The sequence below is a fragment of the Eptesicus fuscus genome, chromosome 1 (assembly GCF_027574615.1).
Source record: "Eptesicus fuscus isolate TK198812 chromosome 1, DD_ASM_mEF_20220401, whole genome shotgun sequence".
Classification (NCBI taxonomy): Eukaryota; Metazoa; Chordata; class Mammalia; order Chiroptera; family Vespertilionidae; genus Eptesicus; species Eptesicus fuscus.
The window spans coordinates 123,621,460-123,640,966 of record NC_072473.1 but is presented as its reverse complement, the minus strand read 5'-3'; the positions used below and the strand labels follow the sequence as shown (position 1 = coordinate 123,640,966).

At 45.7% G+C, this 19,507-nt stretch overlaps 1 protein-coding gene across 1 annotated transcript in view; it reads left to right on the top strand.

The window, feature by feature from the left end:
- Positions 1-256: 256 nt before the first annotated feature.
- The window catches only part of XKR3 (XK related 3), a 49,987-nt gene continuing 30,736 nt past the window's right edge, over positions 257-19,507 (top strand). Inside the window, exons 1-2 of the mRNA XM_008161317.3 lie at positions 257-308; positions 12,938-13,303. Coding sequence (XP_008159539.2) covers positions 12,969-13,303 — 335 coding nt within the window. The 5' untranslated portion in view covers positions 257-308; positions 12,938-12,968. The remainder of the gene's footprint in view (positions 309-12,937; positions 13,304-19,507) is intronic.

Genomic DNA, 19,507 nt, shown 5'->3' with positions numbered 1-19,507 from the left:
CAAACTAAAATATTTTGTATGTAGTAACATACATAATTACATATATAGCTACAGCATATTTTATTTGACTGAAATTTATGCAGAATAAACATCTTGAAATATAACATTCTACAACTTTAAATATGTTTTTTATCTAAAACTGCAGCCCTAAGTTTCATAAATGCTAATTTCCAACTGAGTTAGAATCTCATTATCTCATCAATTGTTATTACAAGAACATTTGAAATTCTAAATTCTGAAGGAGAAGGTGTAAGTGAAAATTTCTACTGCTGTCTCTCACAGTAGAGCCTATGAACTGAAAAAATAAGGTGAGATATCTATTGTGCTTATATCTTATCTACTAATTCTATTTTAGTATTTATAGTGTAGACTTGAAAAGATTATTGACCCATTGTACCAGTATATTGTCACCATATGTGGTAAACAAGTTCATTTGGGCAATTAGCTACTATTTTAGTCATATTTTCATTACTAGTAGTCAATGTTAATACTTATAACTTTGGCTCATGTAATATAGTTTATATATGTACACACACACACACACACACACACACACACTATCCTTGAAATAATCTCATAATCCTATATAATAAAAGTGCATTTACTGAAACAGTGGAACGACCATGACGACCAGAGACCGGAACGACCACGGCTGCTCACCCCAGCCGGCTTCCCCCCAGTGAGCCATTAAGGGCTATCAGGAAGGCAGGTGAGGAGTTAGAGGTGACCAGTCATCAAGAGGTGGTTAGGGGTGACAAGGCAGGCAAAGGAGGTTAGGGGGATCAGGAAGACAGAGGTGGTAAAGGGTGTTCAGGCAGGCAGAGGCAGTTAGAGGAATCGGGCATAAAGAGTGGTTAGGACTGATCAGACAGGCAGAGGCGGTTAGGGGGATCAGACAGGCAAAGGTGGTTATGGGGTATTAGGCAGGCAGAGTGCTTAGGGGCAGTCAGGCAGGCAGAGTGGTTAGGGGTGATCAGGCAGGCAGGCAGAGGCAGATAAGGGTGATCAGGCAGGAAGGCAGAGGCAGTTAGGGGTGATTAGGCAGGCAGAAATTGATTAGGGGGATCAGGCAGGCAGAGGCAGTTAGGGACCTTTAGGCAGGCAGAGGGTTAGGGGATCAGGCAGGCAGGAGAGCAGTTAGGGGCGATCAGGGAGGGAGGCACAGTTGTTAAGAGTGATCAGACAGGCAGAGGCAGTTAGGGGCAATCAGGCAAGCAGGCAGATGTAGTTTAGGGTGATCAGGCAGGTAGAGTGGTTAGGGGCCATCAGGCAGGCAGGCAGTATGGTTAGGGGTGATCAGGCAGGCAGGCAGGCAGGCAGGCAGGCAGAGGTGGTTAAGGGTGATTAGGCAGGCAGACAGAGTGGTGAGGTGTGACCAGGCAGAGAGGTGAGAGTTTAGGGACAATCAGGCAGGCAGAATACATAGGGGTGATCAGGCAGGCATAGGTGGTTAGGGGGATCAGACAGGCAGAGGTGGTTAGGAGCTATAAAGCAGGCAGTGGCGGTTAGGGGGATTAGGCAGGCAGAGGCTGTTAGGGGTAATTAGGCAGGCAGGCAGGCAGAGTGGTTAGGGTTGACTAGGCAGGCAGGTGAAAGATTAGGGGCTATCAGGCAGGCAGAGGCAGTTAGGGGTGATTAACCAGGCAGAGGTGGTTAGGGGGATCAAGCAGAGTTCTTAGGGGTGATCAGTCAGTCAGTGGTGGTTAGGGGCAATCAGGCAGGCAGAGGCGGTTAGGGTTGATCAGGCAGGCAGAGGCGGAAGAGTGCTTAGGAGCGATCGCACAGGCAGAGGTGGTTAGGAGTGATCAGGTAGGTAGGCAAGTGGTCAGGGGAAATCAGGCAGACAGAGGCTATTATGGACAATCAGACAGGCAGAAGAGGTTAGGGGTGATTAGGCAGGCAGGTAGAGGGGTTCGGGGTGACTATGCAGGTAGGCGAGAGTTTAGAGGCAATCAGGCAGGCAGAGGCGGTGAGGGGGATCAGGCAGGCAGAGGAGGTTAGGGGTGATCAAACAAGCAGGCAGAGTGCTTAGGGGTGATCAGGCAGACTAGCGAGAGGTTAGGGGCAATCAGACAGGCAGAGGCGGTTAGGGGTGATCAGGCAGGCAGAGTGGTTAGGGGTGGTCAGGCAGGCAGAGGCAGTTTGGGGTGATCAGGCAGGCAGAGGCAGTTAAGGACAATTAGGGCTGTAGTGGGGCTTAAGGGCCATCGGGTAGGCTAATTGCTAGGGTGATCAGACAGGCAGAGTGCTTAGGGTCGATCAGGCAGGCTTTTAGGGGCGATCAGTCAGGCAGAGATGGTTAGGGGGATCAAGCAGGCAGGCAGTGATTAGGGGTGATCAGACAGACAGAGGTAGTTTGGGGCAATCAGGCAGGCAGAGGGGGTTAGGGCAGTGGTCGGCAAACTCATTAATCAACAGAGCCAAACATCAACAGTACAACGATGGAAATTTCTTTTGAGAGCCAAAATTTTTAAACTTAAACTTCTTCTAACACCACTTCTTCAAAATAGACTTGCCCAGGCCATGGTATTTTGTGGAAGAGCCATACTCAAGGGGCCAAAGAGCCGAATGTGGCTCGAGAGCCGCAGTTTGCCGACCATGGGGTTAGGGGGATCAGGCAAGCAGAGTGCTCAGGGGTGATCACACAGGCACAGGTGGTTAGGAGTGATCAGGCAGGTAGGCAAGTGGTTAGGGGAAATCAGGCAGGCAGAGGTTCTTAGGGGCAATTAGGCAGGCAGTGGCACTTAGGGGTGATAAGGCAGTCAGAGGTGGTTAGGGGTGATTAGGCAGGCAGAGTGCTTAGGGGCAATCAGACAGGCAGAAGTGGTTAGGAGTGATTAGGCAGGCAGGCAGCAGGGTTCGGGGTGACCAAACAGGAAGGCGAGAGTTTAGTGGCGATCAGGCAAGCAGAGGTGGTTAGGGGGTTCAGGAAAGCAGAGGCGGTTATAGGTGATTAGGCAGGGAGGCAGACTGTTGAGGGGTGATCAAGCTGGTAGGCGAGAGGTTAGGGATGATCAGGCAGGCAGAGTACTTAGGGGCAATCAGGCAGGCATAAGTGGTTAGGGTCGATCAGGCAGGCAGAGGTGGTTAGATCAGACAGGCAGAGGCAGTTAGGGGGTTCAGGCAGGCAGAGGTGGTTAGGGGTGGTCAGGCAGGCAGAGTGCTTATAGGAATCAGGCAGGCAAGGGAAGTTAGGGGGATCATGCAGGCAGAGTGCATATGGGTGATCAAGCAGGCAGAGGCGGGTGATCAGGCAGGCAGAGGTGGTTACAGGTGATTTGGGATATAGTGGGGCTTAGGGGCCATCAGGCAGGCTGATTGCTTAGGGGTGATCAGGCAGTCAGAGATGGTTAGGTGTTCAGGCTGGCAGAGGCAGTGAGGGGGATTAGGCAGGCAGAGGTGTTTAGGAGTGATCAGGCAGGCAGAGGTGGTTAGGGGCCATCAAGTAGGCAAGCAAGTTGTTAGTGGCAATCAGGCAGGCAGAGGCATTTAGGGGAGATCAGGCAGGCAGAGATGGTTAGGGAGATCAGGCAGGCAGGCAGTGATTAGGGGTGATCAGGCAGACAGAGGTGTTTAGGGGCAATCAGGCAGGCAGAGGGGGTTAGGGAGATCAGGCAAGCAGAATACTTAGTAGCCATCACACAGGCACAAGTGGTTAGGAGTGATCAGGCAGGTAGGCAAGTGGTTAGGGGAAATCAGGCAGGCAGAGGTGGTTAGGGGCGGTTAGGCAGGCAGAGGCTGTAAGGGGCAATCAGACAGGCAGAGGTGGTTAAGGGTGATTAGGCAGGCAGTAGCACTTAGGGTCGATCAGGCAGGCATAGGTGGTTAGGGGGGTCAGGCAGGCAGAGGGGGTTAGTGGGATAAGGCAGGAAGAGTTTTTAGGGGCGATCAGGCAGGTAGTCAATTCGTTACGGGCTATCAGGCAGGCAGAGGCGGTTACGGGTGATTTGGCAGACAGTGGCAGGGGCAATCAGATAGGCAGATTGCTTAGGGGCCATCAGGCAGTCAGAGGCAGTTAGGGGTGATCAGGCAGGCAGAGGCAGTTAGGGGTGATCAGGCAGGCAGAGGAGGTTAGGCGAAATCAGGCAGTCGGAGGTGGTTAGGGGGACCAGTCAGGTAGAGGTGGTTAGAGGGTTGAGGCAGGCAGATTGTTTAGTGCCAATCAGGCAGTCAGAGGCGGTTAGAGGTTCAGGCAGGCAGAGGCATTTAGGGGGATCAGACAGGTAGAGTTGGTTAGGGGTGATCAGGCAGGCAGAGGTGATTAGATTGATCAGGCCGGCAGAGGCATTTAGCAGGATGAGGCAGGCAGATTTTTTAGGGGCGATCAGGCAGTCAGAGGCAGTTAGGGGTTCAGGCAGGCAGAATAAGTTAGGGGCCATCAGGCAGGCAGAGGCGCTTAGGGGAGATCAGGCAGTAAGAGGTGGTTAGGAGCGATCTGGCAGACTGGCAAGTGGTTAGGGTTTATCAGACAGCCAAAGGTGGTTTGGGGCGATCAGGTACACAGAGGCAGTTGATCAGACAGGCAGGGGCAGTTAGGGGGTTCTGGCAGGCTAAGTGGTTAGGGGTGATCATACAGGCAGATTGCTTAGGGGTGATCAGAAAGGCAGAGGTTGTTAGCAGGATCACCCTATCAGAGTGGTTAGTGGCGATTAGGCAGGCAGAGGTGATTAGAGGTGATCAGGCAGGCAGGCAGGTGGTTATTGGCGATCAGGCAGGCAGATGTGGTTAGGGTCCATCATGCATGCAGAGTGGTTAGGGATGATCAGGCTGCCAGAGGCGGTTAGGTGTGATCTGGCTGGCAGAGGCGGTTAGGGGCCATCAGGCAGGCAGAGTGGTTAGGGGTGATAAGGCAGGCAGAGGTGGTTAGGGTCTATCAAGTCAGGCAAAGTGGTTAGAGGTGATCAGACTTAGACGTGGTTAGGAGTGATCATGCAGGCAGAGGCAGTTAGAGGTGATCAGGCAGGCAGAGGCAGTTGAGGGGGCAGGTCAGGCAGGTAGGCAACTCTGTCAGGCAGGCAGAGGTGGTTATGGGTGATTAGGAAGGCAGAGTCAGGTAGGGGCAATCAGGAAGGCAGAGGCGGTTAGGGCCAATCAGATAGGCAGATTGCTTAGGGGCAATCAGGCAGTCAGAGGCATTTAGGCAGTCAGAGGCGTTTAGGTGAGATGAGGCAGGCAGAGATGGTTAGGGGGATCATGCAGGCAGGCAGTGATTAGGGGTAATCAGCAGACAGATGGTTAGGGGCAATCAGGAAGGAAGAGAGGGTTAGGGGGGTCAGGCAAGCAGAGTGCTTAGTGGCGATCACACAGGCACAGGTGGTTAGGAGTGATCAGGCAGGCAGAGGTGGTTAGGGGAGATTAGACAGGCAGAGTGCTCAGGGGTGATCAGGCAGGCAGTCAGAGGCGGTTAGGGGTTCAGGCAGGCAGAGGCATTTAGGGGGATCAGGCAGGCAGAGGTGGTTAGGGGGACCAGGCAAACAGAGGTGGTTAGCAGGATGAGCCAGGCAGAGTGGTTAGGGGTGATAAGGCAGGCAGAGGTGCTTAGGGTCTATCAGGCAGGCAAAGTGGTTAGAGGTGATCAGACAGTCAGACATGGTTAGGGGCGATCATGCAGGCAGAGGCAGTTAGGGGTGATCAGGCAGGCAGGGGAAGTTAGGAGGAGTCAGATTGGCAGATTGCTTAGGGGCCATCAAGCAGTCAGAGGAGGTTAGGGTTGATCAGGCAGGCAGAGGCAGTTAGGAGTGATCAGGGAGGCAGAGGCCCTTAGGAAGATGAGGCAGCAGAGTGTTTAGGGGCAATCAGGCAGGCAGAGGTGGTTAGGAGTGATCAGACAGGCAGGTAATTGGTTAGGGGCGATCAGGTAGGCAGATGTGTTTATGAGCAATGAGGCAGGCAGAGTGGTTAGGGCTGATCATGCAGGCAGATGTGGTTAGGGGTGATTAGGCTGGGAGAGGCGGTTAGGGGTGGCCAGGCAGGCAGAGGAGGTTAGGCGGGATCAGGCAGGCAGAAGTGGTTAGCAGGATGAACCAGGCAGAGTGATTAGGGGTGATCAGCCAGGCAGAGGCAGATAGTGGTGATTAGGCAGGCTGTGGCTGTTAGGGGGCTATCAGGCAGGTAGATTGCTTAGGGGCGATTAGGCAGTCAGAGGCGGTTAGGGTTTCAAGCAGGCAGAGGCGTTTGGAAGTGATCAGGCAGGCAGAGGTGGTTAGAGGTGACCAGGCAGGCAGAGGAGGTTAGGCGGGATCAGGCAGGCAGAGGCAGTTAGGGGGATCAGGCAGGCAGAAGTGGTTAGCAGGATGAGCCAGGCAGGGTGATAAGGGGTGATCAGGCAGGCAGAGGCAGATAGTGGTGATTAGGCAGGCTATGGCTGTTAGGGGTGATCAGGCAAGTAGATTGCTTAGGGGCGATTAGGCAGTCAGAGGCGGTTAGGGTTTCAGGCAGGCAGAGGAAGTTAGGGGGATCAAGCAAGCATATGTGGATAGGAGTTATCAGGCAGGCAGAGGCGTTTGGTAGTGATCAGGCAGGCAGGCAAGTGTTTATTGGCGATCAGGCCAGCAAATGTGATTAGGGGACATCAGGCAGGCAGAGTTATTAGGGGTGATCATGCAGGTAGAGGTGGTTAGGGGCGACTAAGCAGGCAGAGGCAGTTAGGGGTGCTCAGGCAGGCAGAGTATGTAGGGGCAATCATGCAGGCAGATTGCTTAGGGGTGATCAGGCAGGCAGAGGTTGTTAGTGGGATCAGCCAGGTAGAGTGGTTAGGGGCGATCAGGCAGGCAGAGTGGTTAGGGGAGATCAGGAAGGCAGAGGCGGTTAGAGGTGATCAGGCAGGGAGAGGCAGGTAGGGAGGATCAGGCAAGCAGAGGGTGTGAGGGGCCATCAGGCAGGCAGAGTGGTTAGGGGCGATCAGGCAGGCAGAGGCAGTTTAAGGGATCAGGCAGGCAGGCAAGTGGTTATTGGCAATCAGGCTGGCAGATGTGTTTAGGAGCCATCAGGCAGGTAGAGTGGTTAGGGGTCATCAAGCAGGCAGTGGTGGTTAGGGGTGACTAGGCAGGCAGAGGCAGATAGGGGTGATCAGGCAGACAGAGCCAGTTAGGGGGATTAGGCAGGCAGAGTGTGTAGGAGCGATCATGCAGGCACATTGCTTAGGAGTGATCGGGCAGGCAGAGGTTGTTAGTGGGATCAGCTAGGCAGAGTGGTTAGGGGAGATCAGGAAGGCAGATGTGGTTAGGGGCCATCAGTCAGGCAGAGTGGTTAGTGGTGATAAGGCAGGCAGAGGTTCTTAGGGTCTATCAGGCAGGCAAAGTGGTTAGAGGTGATCAGACAGTCAGACATGGTTAGGGGCGATCATGCAGGCAGAGGCAGTTAGGGGTGATCAGGCAGGCAGAGGAAGTTAGGAGGAGTCAGATCGGCAGATTGCTTAGGGGCCATCAGGCAGTCAGAGGAGGTTAGGGTTGATCAGGCAGGCAGAGGCAGTTAGGAGTGATCAGGGAGGCAGAGTGTTTAGGGGCAATCAGGCAGGCAGAGGTGGTTAGGAGTGATCAGCAGGCAGGTAATTGGTTAGTGGTGATCAGGCAGGCAGAGATGGTTAAGGGTGGTTAGGCAGGCAGAGTGGCTAGGGGTGATCATGCAGGCAGAGGTCGTTAGGGGCTATTAGGCATGGAGAGGCAGTTAGGGGTCATCAGGCAAGCAGAGTAGGTTAGGCGTGATCAGACAGGCAGAGGTGGCTAGGGGGATCAGGTAGGCAGAGGTGGTATTGGTGATTAGTCAGGCAATGGCTATTAGGGGCAATAAGGCAGGTAGATTGCTTAGGAGCGATCAGGCATTCAGAGGTGGTTAGGGGTTCAGTCAGGCAGAGGCAGTTAGGGGGATCAGGTAGGCAGAGGTGGTTAGGGGTGATCAAGCAGGCATAGGCAGTTAGGGGGATCAGGCAAGCAGAGACAGTTTGGCGGATCAGGCAGGCAGAGGTGTTTAGGAGCAATTCGGCAGGCACAGGTGGTTAGAGGTGATCAGGCAAGGCAGGCAATTGGTTATTGGCGATCAGCCCGGCCGATATGTTTAGGCACCGTCAGGCAGGTAGAGTGGTTAGGGGTGATCAGGAAGGTAGAGTCGTTTACCAGTGATCAGGCAGGCAGAGCCGGTTAGGGGGTTCAGTCAGGCAGAGTGTGTTGGGGTGACCAGGCAGATTGCTTCGGGGTGATTGGGCAGGCAGAGGTTATTAGTGGGATCGGCCAGGCAGAGTGGTTAGGGGCGATCAGGAGACAGAGGCGATTAGAGGCCATCAGGCATGCCGGCAAGTGATTAGGGGAGATCAGGCAGGCAGACGGGGTTAGGGGCCATCAGGCATGCAAAGTGTTTAGGGGTGATATGGCAGGCAGAGGCGGTTAGGGGCCATCAGGCAGGCAGTTATGGTTAGGGGCAAACAGGTAGGCAGGGTTGTTTAGGGGGATCAGTCAGACAGAGGTGCTTAGGGGTCTTCAGGTAGTCAGATTCGGTTAGGGGTGATTAGGTAGTCAGAAGCTGTTAGGGGGGTCAGGCAGATAGAGGCATTTATGGGGATCAGGCAGGCAGAGTGCTTACAGGTGACCAGGCAGGCAGAGACAGTTAGGGGGACCAGGGAGGCAGGCATGATCAGGCAGGCAGGCAGAGGTGGTTAGCAGGATCAGGCAGGGAGAGTGGTTAGGAATGATCAGGCAGACCGAGGAGGTTAGGGGCCATCAGGCAGGCAGAGGTGGTCAAGAGGATTAGGCAGGCAGAGGTGGTTAGCAGGATCTAGCAGGCAGAGCAGTTAGGGGTAATCAGGCAGGCAGATGTGGTTAGGGGCAATCAGGCAGGTAGATTGTTTAGGGGTGATCAGGCAGGTAGAGGCTATTAGTGGGATAAGGCTGGCAGAGTACTTAGGGGTGTTCAGGCAGCCAGAGGGAGCGGGCCTAAGCCATTTGTCACACATCCTAAGGTGTTAGTCGGGCATCTCCCAAGGTCTCCTGGGCTGCCAGAGGGATGTCTGAATGCAAGGTTAGGCCCAATCCCCTGTGGAGCAGGCCTAAGTCGGGAGGTGGACATCCCCCGAGGGCTCCCGGACTGGGAGAGGGTGCAGGCCAGGCTGAAGGACTCCCCACTCCCGAGTGCACAAATTTTCATGCACCAGGCCTCTAGTAATTATATGTTAGTTTAGCTCTTGTCCGCCTAACCCCACATTGAAGTATGTCAGTCTGTTCCATGCCTCCAAGCTTCAGGTCTTATTTTGTTGGTCAATTAATTTTATTCATTTGGTTCCACAAATAAGTGAGATCATGTCTTTGTCTTTCTCAGGTTGGCTTATTTCACTTATCATAATATTCTCCATCATTGTGGTTTTAATTTGTATTTAACTGATGGTTAGTGATGTTGAGCAACCTTTCATATATCTCTTGCCGTCTGTGTGTCCTTCTTGGAGAAGTGTCTGTTCACATCCTTTGCCCATGACATAATTGTAGAACTGTATACCTGATTATTATAAAATGTTATTATACATTATACCCCAATAATTTCAGAAAAGAGAAATATCACCATGATTTTGTCATAAAAACATGTCAATGGTACAGAATTGAGAGCCTGAAAATAAGCACATGTGTATATGGGAAAATAATTTTCAACAAAAAAAGCCAAAAACTTAAAGTTAAAAAAATAAATTCTTTTCAATAAGTATCCTTGAGAAAATTGGAAACTCTCATGCTAAAGAATAAAACTAGACTACCATTTGTCCCTATGTACAAAAATTAACTTAAGGTAGATTAAAGATGAATGGTATTTAAATGTACATTGAAATGTTATATGTTGATTCCCTTATTTTTTCAGTCATATTTCTCTTCACTGTCTCCTTAAAGGTTCAATTCAATGACTTGCTTAAATTTTTTGTTTACATAACTTATTTCTAGTTTGTTTTATCAGAAAATATTCAATAGCTATGTGGAAGAATGCAGACTTTAGTGATTGAACATTAGTCTAAAAGGGGATTTGCAAAAAAAGTGAAAAAATTAAGAATTTTTTTTGTTGTTTAACTGAAAGTTTGTAATTCTCTAAAGGAATAGAAATAAAGCTAATGTTCTAATTGAATGAAATATTCATCTATATATAATGCATTAATTGACATTTAATAATTTTCATGGGACTGGATCAAAAGTGCAGATGGAATAATTATGACAGTAAGAATTCAATAGGTAGAAGAATTTCAGTTGATATTAACCACTGTGAAGAATATTACAGTTTAGGAAAGACAATAACATTCATGCTATATGAAGAGCAACAGGTAGGGTGTGTAGTTGGATATGGGTTGATGTTGCATGTGCAGTATTTTGTATTACTGCTTGGAAATTCTATGCTTTGTAAACCCTGGTCTTTTAAAAGGAGCTAAGAGCTATCCTCTTACCCAGAAAGAGATATTATATCTACCTATGTGGCTGTTTGTTATACCGACCTCATTGAATATAGTCCAGAATACAGGCTAGTTAGAAGATGCTAAATATTCTATCATTCCACTCATATAAAATGTCCAGAAAGTCCAAATCTAGTATAGAGAAAAATATATTAGTGATTGCCTAGGGCTAGGAATGGAGGGAAACGGGATTGATTGCTAATCGGTATAGTTTCTTTTTTAGGGTGATGAAATATTTTATCTTTAGAATAGAGGCTTGGTGCATGAAATTCATGAACTTGGTGTGTGTGGGGGGGTCCCTAAGCCTGGCCTGCACCCTCTCACAGTTTGGGAGCCCTCGGGGGATATCTGACTGCTGTGGAGGTAGGAGAGGCTCCCGGCATCACCGCTGCACTTGCCAGCCATGAGCCTGGCTTCTGCCTGAGCAGTGCTCCCCCTGTGGGAGTGCACTGACCACTAGGGGGAAGCTCCTGCATTGAGTTTCTGCCCCCTGGTGGTCAGTGCACATCATAGCAACCGGTTGTTCCCCCGTTTGGTCAATTTGCATATTAGCCTTTTATTATATAGGATAGTGGTATTGTTTGTAAAACTCTGTAATCATCCTGAAAAAAATCACCAAATGTGTACTTTAAAAGGATAAGTTTTATGGGTGTGAATTATATATCAATAAACAACAAAATATTGGTTGGTGTTTGAGACCTATGTTTGTAAGAGACTGTGTTTTCAGGTTAAACACAGAGATAAAATTGAATGAGTTACACTCACTAAAGTAGCAGGGCTTTGAACAGCTGAAAAAGCATATGAGCTAATTAAAGTTGTCATTAATGACAAAGAAGTGTTTTTCAGGTTAAATAGGAAAAATTGGGGAGATAATATTATGATAGGGAAATTTACCACTTATAACAAATGCATATAAATATTCTTCCAAATATTATGCCATTACAAACAGATAATATGGACAAACATATTTTTTTCTGTTTCAGCGTCCCCAGCCTAATTTTAGGACAGAATAAGGAGTGTTATAGAAATAGGTCAATTTACTTATGTCTCATATGCTTTTAGAATAAACAAAGTTCAAAGTAGACTTTATAAAATTGGGAGTGTTGTCTTGTGGGAAGACAAGCTGAGGGGGAAGGAGTTTTCTCAAAGGTAACTTTCCATCCATTTTTATTTTTCCTTAATTCATTCAGCATATAATTATTAAGACACTAGAGGCCCGGTGCACGAAATTCGTGCATGGGGGTCCCTCAGCCCAACCTGCACCCTCTACAATCCAGGAGCTCTCAGATGATATCCTACTGATGGCTTAGGCCCACTCCCATGGTTCTCTGTTCTCTGCAGGGCCTGGAGGTTTCCCTGCAGCCATGGAGATGAAGCCCCCATGCCCTGCTGTCGCTCTCTGCCTGCTGCCTCCATGTGCCATGTGAAGGAAGCCCCAATGCCCTGCAGTGAGCTCTGTCTGCTGGGCCTAGGGGCTTCCCAGACACGGACACACTAAGGAAGCCCCATGCCCTGTTGTCCGGGTTCTGTCTGCCGGGCCTGGGGGTGTTTCCACCGCCACTGCCCACTAAGGAAGCCCCCAATCCCTGCTGTCTGGGCTCTGTCTGGGGACTTCCCTGCCACTGCCCCACTAAGGAAGCTGCCATGCCCAGCTTTGCAGGGCCTGGCGGCTTCCCGGCTGCCGAGACCAGAAAGCCGCCATGCCCTGCTCTGCTGGCACTGGAGTCTTCCCAATGGCCTCAGCGACCATCGGGAAGACTCCATGCCCTGCTCCTCCACCGGCTCCGTGGGCACAGGGCCTGGCAGCTTCCCGATCTCCGCGGCAACAGGCCCTGCTCCTCCTCTGGCTCCATGTGTGCAGGGCCTGGTGGCTTCCCGCTGCTGCAGCACTAAGGAAGCAACCATGCCCTGCTCTCAGTGCTCTGTTTGCTGGTGGGACAGGCCAGACACTCCAGCAGCGGGGCTGAGGGGACTGGGTGCTGCCATCTTGTGGGTATGGGGACCGCCATTTTGTTGTGGAGTGACACCTAATTTGCATATTACTCTATTAGATAGGATTACAAGATATCAGGTACTGTTTGGGGCAATTCTGAAAACAAAACAGACATAAATCCATATATGTATGGAGTTTGTATTTTAGGTTTAGTGTAGTATATTGCCAATTGTTAGTGAACGTTTTCTTTTTAAAGGATAACAATTATAAGTTGGAGTACATGTAGGTGCTTAGTGTAAGCTTATATGTATTAGAGCAAACACACTTTCAAAAAGGACATTCCGACTTAATGAAGTGTACTCTGATCTTTAAATTTTCTAAAATAACAATTTATTTATAACAATATTTTCTAAAGAATAGGTAGAATTAGATATTGTATTTCAATATTCTCTAAACCAGATGTGGAATTATGTCATAGTCCGCAGTCTATACTTAGCTGCCTATATTTACATTTTCAATGAGTGTTAAATTGTACAGGGTCTTGTTTACTGCTATTTGGATTGGATATTAACCTTTTACTGTATTTATTATTTAAGAGAAGGAGGTTGGATTGCTGGCACCCCAAGAATGGAGAGAGTGGTGGAAGAGCCTGATGAAGAAATCAGAGGTCATGTCCCAGCTGTGGAAGATGAAATACTTCCTGACCACAGATGCTATATACAATTTCCATTTAGCATTTTATTCTCAACTCTTCTCTATTGTGCAGAGGTTGCCTCTGCTTTGTATATTTTTGATATTTATCGAAAGAATAATGATGTATTCTGGATGTCATTCACCATTGGCTTTACTATTGTGGGAGCAGTTTTGGATCAACTTTGCCTTATGTTTTTCCACAAAGACTGGAACAGATATAAATATTTATTGCTTGTTGGGCACATTTTGCTTCTAGGTCCTGTGGTGAGGTAAGTGATATTAAATATACTTCATTCATTTACTGTTTCTAAAAGCTACAAAGTAAAATGTAGACAAATATACATGTGGATGCACTAATTAGTTCTTCAACAAAATTACTTATATTTTAGTTTTGTTTAGTTTTCTTAACTTGAAACTATTAGTATAAGGTGGTCATCAATTTTAAGACAATGGGAGTTTTGAATAATACAAAATGAAATGTAAATTGTTTCTTCTGTTCTTTTTATGAATGTATCACATTCCGTTTTTATTATTTCCCTCCTTAAGCTAATTATGAATGTTATTTAGATAATTATGACAAGTACGATATAACATTATGTTGCAAGGTGAGAATGGAATGAGAAAGACAGATAACACTTTAAGAAACAATGTCATATATTTTCCTTGTCAATTTATTAGTTGTAGATTATCAAGACATTCTATAAATTGAATCTGAAACTTAGATTATTTATATGCAGTTAAGCAATTCATTTCCATTGTCACTTCTATTTATCATGCTGATTTGCATGAGAACTATGTGTTTTATAGGAATTAATTTCTCTAGCTCTGCACTTAGGGTTTTAGGTAGAAAAAACCATAGAAAGCTAATTTAAGTTATACTGAAATATCCTTCATACCATAAATTTAATCCTAGGAGCAGCGAATTAAATGATTTGGATTTGTTCCCTTGAGCTAATTTAGGTTTTATTCATTGTATTTCTTGAAGAAAAAGGACTTACTCATATACTACAGAAAAGGAAAAATATGTAAACTACAAAATTTATAAATACAAAAAAAACAAAACAAAACAAACACCCCAGATAATGTTGGGAGAAAAAAACCTCTTTTAAAAAATATATTTTCAAACAATATTATATTAGTTTCAGGTGTATAATATAATCTTTAGATATTATAAGTCTATATCTATAGCTATATGTATATTTATCTTATGAGATGATTACTCTGATAACTAGTGTGCCCATATGACATGATAAAGTTATTATAGTACTAGAGGCCCAGTGCACGAAATTCGTGTGGGCGGGGGGGGGGGGGGCAGCTCCCTTCAGCCCAGCCTGCACCCTCTCCAATCTGGGCCCCCACGAGGGATGTCCGAATGCCCATTTAGGCCTGATTCCAGGCCTAAACGGGCAGTTGGACATCCCTCTCACAATCCAGGACTGCTGGCTTCCAACCGTTCACCTGCCTGCCTGCCTGATTGCCCCTAACTGCTTCTGCCTGCCAGCCTGATCACCCCTTAATCACTCCCCTGCCAGCCTGATCGACACCTAACTGCCCTTCCCTGCAGGCCTGGTCCCTCCCAACTACCCTCCCCTGTTGGCCTGATAGACCACAACTGCCCTCCCCTGCCGGCCATCTTGTGGTGGCCATATTGTGTCCACATGGGGGTGGCCATCTTTGACCACATGGGGGTGGCCTTCTTGTGTGTTGGAGTGATGGTCAAATTGCATATTACTCTTTTATTAGATAGGATTACTAACTTCATTCCCTATACAATACTTTACATTCATATAGCATATAAAAATGTTTTGCACTAATTTATGAAGTGAAATTGGTTAATAAGTTTATATAGGTTTTATTTATTTTTATTTTTGCAGTTTTTTTGGCAATATTAATTTTATTTTTAAAAATCTTTATCATTGAAAGTATTACATATGTCCCTTTTTCTTCCCCATTGACCTCCTCTAGTTTCCCCTACTATGCACCCCAGGCCTTCACCATTAGTTATGCATATATGCATACAAGTTCTTTTGTTGATCACCTCCTACTCATCCACCCTCCTTCACATTTCCTCCCAGATTCTACAGTTTGTTCCATTCTTCCATGTCTCTGGATTCACTCCCTTCATTAGTTTATTTTGTTAATTAGATTCCACATAAGTTTGAGATCATCTGATACTTGTCTGTCTCTGACTGACTTATTTCACTTAGCATAATACTCTCTAGGTCCCTCCATACTTTCTCAAAGTGTAAGAGGTCCTTATGTTTTACTGCTGCATAGTATTCCAGGGCATGAATATACCACAGCTTTTTTATCCACTGGTCTACTGATGTGCACTTGGGCTGTTTTCAGATCATAGCTATTGTAAATTGTGCTGTTATTAACATAGGGGTGCATGCATGCTTTCTGATGGGTGTTTCGGGATTCTTAGGATATATTCCTAGAAGAGGGACAACTGGGTCAAGTGGGAGTTCCATTGTTAAACTCCAAACTATTTTCCACAGAGGCTGCACCAGTCTGTGTTCGAGGGTTCCCTTTTCTCCACATCGTCACCAGCACTTCTCCTTTTTTCATTTGTTGGTGATAGCCATTCTGACAGGTGTGAAGTGGTACCTTATTGTTGTTTTGATTTGCTTTTCTCTGATGATCAGTGACTTTGAACATTTTTTATATGTCTCTTGGCCTTCTGTATGTCCAGTTTTGAGAAATGTCTATTTATGTCCTTTGTCCATTTTCTAATTGGATTGTTTGTCCTCCTTTTGTTAAATTACGTGTTCCTTATATATTTTGGATATTAAACCTTTATCAGATGTATCATTGCCAAATATGTTCTCCCATACACTGGGCTCTCTTTTGGTTTTGTTCATGGTTTCTTTTGCTGTGCAGCAGCTTTTAATTTTGATGTAGTCCCATTTGTTTATTTTTTCTTTAATTTACATTGCCCTAGCCTAGGACAGTGGTCGGCAAACTGCGGATCGCGAGCCACATGCGGCTCTTTGTTCCCTTGAGTGTGACTCTTCCACAAAATACCACGTGCGAGCGCACACGTACAGTGCGATTGAAACTTCGTGGCCCATGCGCAAAAGTCAGTTTTCGGCCTCGGCAAGTCTATTTTGAAGACGTGGTTCTAACACTGAGCCACACTCAAGCACACTCAAGGTGCGAAAGAGCCGCATGTGGCTCGCGAGCCACGGTTTGCCGACCACTGCCCTAGGAGATGTATCTGAACATATTGCTATATGAGATGTCAGAGATTATACTGCCTGTGTATTCCTCTAAGATTCTTATGGTTTCCCGTCTTACATCTAAGTCCTATATCCATTTTGAGTTTATTTTTGTGTATGGTGTAAGTTGGTGGTCTAGTTTCATTTTTCTGCATGTATCAGTCCAATTTTATCAACACCATTTATTGAAGAGACTGTCTTGACTCCATTGTATGTTCTTTTTTTTAAAATTTCTTTATTGATTAAGGTATCACATATTTGTCCTCGTCCCCCCATTCCCATCCCACCCCCCTCCCCACACATGCCCCCACCCCTCTGTTGTCCTTAACCGCCGGTTAGGCTCATATGCCTGCACACAAGTCCTTTGGTTGATCTCCCCCTTTACCCCCACCCTTCCCTACCCTCCCCCCGAGGCCCGACAGTCTGATCCATGCCTCCATGTTTCTGGGTCTGTTCTTGTTCATCAGTCTATGTTGTTCATTATTTCCCCTAGATGAGTGAGATCATGTGCTATTAGAAATACACTTATAAGAACCGAAAATGAGACAAGCAATAATGGTTATGGTGACAGGCAAATGAATCAGTGTGTAGTGAGTTTCTTTCTGGGCCAACAGTTCTTTTGAGACCCAATTTCAATGTCCAACAGTTCCTTATGTGTACATGTCAGCACTGACATTTCAGTTCTGGATGGTGGACATATGGTGGTAATGCAGGTCCGACTCTGTCTGGTTTGGTCTGTTCTTGTCTCCTTTGTCAAATATTAATTGAATATAATGGCTTGGGGCTATTTCTGGTGTCTCTGTTCTGTTCCATTGATCTATATGCCAGTACCAGGCTGTTTTGAGAACAGTGGCTTTGTAATATAGCTTGATATCTGGTATTGTGATTGTTCCAACTTTATTTTTCTTTCTCAAGATTGCTGCATCTATTCGTAGTCTTTATAAATTTCATTATAGGTTTTGGAATATTTGTTTTATATCTGTGAAATAAGCTGGTGCTATTTTAATAGGGATTGCATTGAATCTGTAGATTGTCTTGGGTAGTATGGACATTTTAATGATGTTAATTTTACCAATCCATGAATATAGTATATTCTTTCACTTGTTTATATCTTTCTCTATCTCTTTTTTTAATGTTTATAGTTCTGAGTAAAGGTCTTTTACTGCCTTGGTTAAGTTCATTCCTAAGTATCTCAATTTTTTGTTGCTATGGTAAATGGGATTATTTGTTTAGTTTCTCTTTCTGAGAGTTCATTATTGGTGTACAAAAATGCCTTAGATTTCTGGGTGTTAACTTTGTATCCTGCTACATTAATGAATTTGTTTATTAAGTCTAGAAATTCTTTGGTGGAATCCTTTGTTTTTTTTTAATGTACAATATCATGTCATCTGTGAATGACAGTTTTACTTCCTCCTTTCCAACTTGGATACCTTTTATTTCTTCCTTTTGTCTAATTGCTGTGGCTAGGACTTCCAGTACTATGTTGAATAAGAGTGGTGAAAGCAGACATCCCTGTCTTGTTCCTGTTCTTAGAGGAAATGAGTTTAAATTTTGCCTGTTGAGTATGATGTTCCCTGTAGGTTTGTCATATATGGCCTTTATCACATTGATATATGTTTCCTCTATTCTCACTTTGCTGAGAGATTTTATTAAAAAATGGGTGTTGGATATTGTTGAATGCTTTTTCTGAATGTATTTTTATTATCATTTGATATTTGCCTTTCAATTTTTAATGTGATGTACCATGTTTATTGATTTACAAATATTTTTAAATTTCTTTATTGATTAATGTTTTACATATGTGTCCTTATTTCCCCATTACCCTTCCATCCCCCCACTCATGCCCTCACAAATATAGTACCAGCCTTGTATCCCTGGAATAAATCCCATTTGGTCTTGGAATATGATCTTTTTAATATATTGCTGGATCCAATTTGCTAATATTTTATTGAGGATTTTAGCATCTATGTACATCAGGGATATTGGCCTGTAATTCTCTATCTTTGTAGTGTCTTTATGTGGTTTTGGGATTAGGGTAATCTAGACCTCATAGAAAGAGCTTGGACATGTTCCTTCTTCTTTGATTTTTGCAATAGTTTGCAGAGTATAAGTGTTAGTTATTCTTTGAATTGTTGGTGAAACTCTCCTGTGAACCTGGATCAGAGCTTTTGATTGCCGCAAGTTGTTTTTTTTTTTTGTTTTGTTTTGTTTACTGCTTCAATTTTATCAGTTGTTATTGACCCATTCAGGTTTTCTGATTCTTCCTGATATAGTTTTGGAAGATTGTATTTTTCTAGGAATTTGTCCATTTCATCCACATTGTCTAGCTTATTGACATAAAAATAGTTCATAGTATTTTCTTACAATCTTTTTATTTTTGTGGTGTCAGTGGTTACTTCACCTGTTTCATTTCTGATTTTGTTTTTTGGGGTCCTATGTCTTTGTTTCTTGATGAGTCTGGCTAATAGTTCATAATCTTGTTTATCTTTTCAGATAACTAGCTCTTGGTTTCATTGATTTTTAAAAAAATCTCTGTATCATTTATTTCTGCTCTAATCTTTATTATTTCCTTGCTTCTACGTTCTCTGGGCTTATCTTATGGTTCTGTTTCTAACTCTTTAAGATGTATTGTTAAATTTTTTTTATTAATTTTTCTTGCTTTTTGAGGTATGCCTGTGGTTCTAGGAACTTCCCTCTCTGGATTGCTTTTGGGATTGCATTGTGTTTATTTTCATTTGTTTCCAGAAAATTTTTTCATTTCTTTCTTGATATCATTGGTAACCCATTCATCTAATCTAATAATAGACAAATATGCAAATTGACCGCACCTTCGCTACACCTAAGCCACGCCCACCAACCAAGCCACGCCCACCAACCAATCTGGACGAGTATGCAAATTACCCCAACATAGATGGTGGGTAATTTGCATATCAAGACAGCGTCGAAAGAAGCCAAGAGCTGCAGAAGGGAGTAAAGCTTCAAAGAAGCAAGCAAGCCGGGGGGGAGGAGAAGGGAGGAGTGAAGTCAGGGCGGGGGCGAAGGGAAACACAGGCGGGCTGGAGGAGAAGGCGGGGCGGGTGACAAGGGAGGAATGGAAGCGGGGTAGAGTGCAGCAGGAAATCCTATTGCAGGATTTTTCCTGCAACAGGAACGCTAGTCCTATATAATAAAGAGGTGATATGCAAATTGACCATCACTCCAACAAACAAGATGGCTGCCCCCATGTGGTCAAAGATGGCCACCACAAGATGG